The sequence below is a fragment of the Apium graveolens genome, chromosome 8 (assembly GCF_009905375.1).
Source record: "Apium graveolens cultivar Ventura chromosome 8, ASM990537v1, whole genome shotgun sequence".
Lineage (NCBI taxonomy): Eukaryota > Viridiplantae > Streptophyta > Magnoliopsida > Apiales > Apiaceae > Apium > Apium graveolens.
Window position 1 is genome coordinate 175,157,591 of NC_133654.1, and position 4,171 is coordinate 175,161,761.

The window sequence follows — 4,171 nt, forward strand, 5'->3', positions numbered from 1 at the left end:
GGTGCTGAATTATTCTATAAATACCTTTCAACGGATATCTAAAATCAAACAAGCTCACCAGGTAGAACTTTTTATATTTTTATTTTTGTATTCATTCATTCTTTCACTTATCACTAGTAATTATTTTCATCTATTGCAGATGGATAATACTGTTCTTCTCAACGAAATCATGAGATCACCGACTATATATAATTTAAGTGGAGCAGATGATGAATAAGAATATAATCATGAGTCAGATATGGAAGAATCTGAAGGTGAAGAAATGGATAATGAGGACCAAGAAGACTCAGATCATAGCACCGATAATGTTGGTGAACATATTCCAACTGCCCCCGGTTTACAACCGAAGATATCAACGTTAATTCTGGTAATTCTTCAAACATAAACTCATTTGACGATGATTTGTTTGAAGGCCAATGTTTTGTAGACAAACATACTGCTATAAGTGTTATAAAAGCAAATCACTTAAAAAATTCAATAAATTATCTTATCATGAAAAGTGATACAACAAGATATGAGGCAACGTGTGTTGTGGAAGATTGTCCATGGAGAATTCAGGTTATGAAATCCAAGCGATCGGGTTTATTTATAATCACTAAACTACCTTTTGAACATATTTGTTGTTTGAGAACACTTCAACGAGATCACAAGAAACTCACGTCAAGAATGATTGCAGGCGCAATAAAATAACAAGTAATTATTTTTCATAATTATTAAATAGAATGATAGTTTATGTGTCTAGTTACAATTTTGTTATTAAATATTTCTTCATATCTATGTCAATTAGGTTATAGAGAGTCCCTATTTGAAAGTGCATAACATTCAAAGTCAAATTACAGCAATGTATAACTATCATGTTAGTTATAAGAAGGCATGGATCGGAAAACAGAAGGCAATATCAGATGTTTATGGTGATTGGGTGACTTTTTATACCAAACTGCCTACATTTCTAAGTGATTTGACGCATTTTAATCCAGGTACAATTGCTTCAATTGATGCTAAAATTGATGTTACAAAACTTAACACATCGGTATGCAAACGAATTTGGTGGGCATTTAAGCCAGTGATTGATGAATGGCAACATGCTAGACCTGTTATCAGCATTGATGGTACCTTTTTGAAGGGAAAATACAATGGAAAGTTATTGATTGCAATGGGATCTGATTCAAATAATCAACAATATCCGATTGCATATGGTTTAGTTCATGAAGAACCAACCATCGATTGGTCTTACTTTCTAAACCACCTTCGAAGATACGTCTGTAAGGATAGAAGAGGTGTGTGTATTATTTCCGATCGACATGCTGGAATTATCGAAGCTATGAAAAGGGAAGAAAGTGGCTTTACCGGTGAGTGGGGTATACATCGATTTTGTTTGTTGCATGTACGTAGCAATTTTTGTTCTGCTTTTCCAGGTGCACATTTAAAGATGTTATGTTGGATGGCCGGGAATACTTCTCAACTACGAAAATTTGAGGAAGCAATGGTGCAAATTAGGGAGCTTAATTCTGATGCAGAAAGATGGTTGTGAAAGATTCCATTAAATATGTGGACTATATCTCATGATGGAGGTTATCGTTATGGTCAAGCAACAACAAACATGATGTAGAGTTTCAACGGACTTTTACGTTCGGCTAGATTCCTACCCGTGACTGCAATGGTGGAGTACATATATTATCGTTCTGTCAAATTAGTTGCACAGAGACGAACTCAAACGTTTTGTGACCTTCAAAGTGGCCATATTTACTGTAAAAAGTCAAGGGAGTTATTCAAAATTATTGAGCAAAAGGCATCAGCACACAAAGTTATACCCTATAATGAACAAAGAGGAGTCTTTGAAATCATTACCGCACAATACAGAACTAAGAACGGATCTTGGAAAGGTGGTAACAAGCACGAAGTGGATGTTTGCAGAGGTTTATGCTCTTGTGAAAAATGGAGTCGATACCACTTTTCATGTTCACATATAGTGGCAGGTTGTTTGACATGCAATATAGATTGGAAACACTATATTGAGACATACCACCATCTATCAACACTTTGCGAAATGTATAAATATGAATTTAATCCGATGCCTAATCAAGCATATTGGACATTTCCACTAGCAAATAATTGGGAGATGTATGGTGTTCTCATTGCTGATGAAAATACAAAGAGGAAGAAGACTAAGTATGGACAAAGAGGTCAAAACTCACGTATTCGAACTGAAATGGATAATTCTCGAAAAGTAGTAAGTTGTGGACGATGCGGACAAGTGTTAGGGCGAAAACACGCACTAATATTCACGCAAGTATACGCGTTCGCAAGTAATATAGAATACTTTCTAGTTCGTTCCCTCAGAGACTCAGACTAAATTATTGTCTAATTAAACTCACTCACCAATGTATGATTACTTCTCAATGTTAAGATAATAACACTTAAAATTGTTGATTAAATATTAACTATAATTAACTACTCAATTAACCACTTAAATAACACTTCAATTTATCAATAATAAAACACTCATGAGATCACAACTTCATTATTACTTCCTTCTATAGCCATTATTATTACCTTTAGCATGTGACAGTGATGATATTAATCGAATAACACAAAACTGATAAAAGCCAACTTTCGTTGTACTAATACCATTCTACCAAACATCCACAATTAAGATAGAAGTTGAATAGTCATCAATTATGTTGAGTTCCTATATGTCTACAGAAATTGACAACACAACGATTTAAGCACAAGTTATCCCTTTTGATTACATAGGGCAAATAAAACTGTTAGAGTTACCCACTAATCATGCACAACGTACATGAACCTATGCTAGCATGGCAAGTTCTAAATCTCAAGATCCACCGTCGCTTCACAAGAGATTAACACCCTATCTTATATGTTCGCGACGCACATAAGACGAATACGCACAACTAATACTAGATATCATGCAATCATCACACACTAAAGTATTAAACAATTAACTAAAGAATTCCATAATAAATCCGTTGTAACCTCATGATCACGATTAGCCCATAATAGAACTTATCGCCATCATGGGTTCATATGAAATCATGACAAACAACACAAGAAAATAATAACTACACTAATTATATTAAAACAGAATACGTCACAAGAGTAAATAAGTCAAAGCAAGAAAACTAGCATCCAACGTTACAACGAAACAAGAATCACAAGAATATATGCTTCCTCTTCGTTGCGGTGTGCTAAATCGGTCTTCTTCCTTATCTCCTTCGCTTCTTGCGTAAAACACAATCTAAAACATAATCCCCTTAATACTCTCTGTGAAAACGTCTCAAATCTACCTATATAATAGTCCCATAAAACTGAGATTACATAGAAGTTGGAAGCCACACAGAAGTAGAAGTCTAAAATAATTCAGCTTTTTCCCCGACCTTGCGCGGCCGCTCAGCATTTCTGCGCGGGCGCCCAGGCTACTGCGCGGCCGCTCAGCATTGCTGCGCGGGCGCGCAGGACCCTACTGGAAAAATTCCAAGTTTGCTCCGTTTCTTCGCCGTAATCTGCCCATTCCTTTCCTCTCGCAATGGTGAACACATGCCAAGGCTTATTCTTGATGATTCCTCCCCCGAAATGCAACTAATATCCTGAAATGCATAAACACTAGAAAAACGCATCAAATACACAAAATACTTGATTTCAAGACACCAATTTAAGCCATTTTAAGACGTTCTAAGTGGTATAAAATGCCACTTATCACACCCCCAAACTTAAATCGATGCTTGTCCTCAAGCATCACAGACTCAAAAACAAATAAAAATATGCATGAATGCAATCTATATGAAAATGCAACGATCCCCCTTACTACAATTAATCAACCAAATTGCCACATCTCAACGAATGCAATTAGACAACTAAAGATCAATAAACTCATGCAAACGGACATACAGCCAGAAACGTGGTGTGTGCAAATGCTTAACAGATATGCTTCGGAACTAGACCAATTACTATGACTAGACTATCCTCAAGGCAATCCTACGATTATACAAAGAATAAAAATTCTAGGCACAAAGTGATATACAACACTACAAGAACTCTGGAGCTTACTACGGAATCGTGCTTTTTATTTACAACTCAAATGCTTATTTGACCGTGCAATGAGTGAGGTCCACAAAAGACTTATACAATGGTATCCATGTAACGAGCGTTAGGT

General features: G+C 35.9%; 1 protein-coding gene across 1 annotated transcript; it reads left to right on the forward strand.

Annotated features, from left to right (window-relative positions):
* The first annotated feature begins 238 nt into the window (after positions 1-238).
* LOC141680151 (uncharacterized) lies at positions 239-1,531 on the forward strand. The gene is made up of 2 exons (XM_074486453.1): positions 239-367; positions 788-1,531. Exons 1-2 carry the CDS (start codon positions 239-241, stop codon positions 1,529-1,531), a joined length of 873 nt encoding a protein of 290 aa, XP_074342554.1.
* The last annotated feature ends 2,640 nt before the right edge of the window (positions 1,532-4,171 follow it).

What these genes read in the sequence shown, in the direction of transcription:
- LOC141680151 (XM_074486453.1), top strand. Translation starts at nt 239, where the DNA reads ATGGAAGAATCTGAAGGTGAAGAAATGGATAATGAGGACCAAGAAGAC. An exon ending in AGATATCAACGTTAATTCTG is followed by an intron (nt 368 to 787) that starts GTAATTCTTCAA and finishes TATGTCAATTAG; the next exon opens with GTTATAGAGAGTCCCTATTT.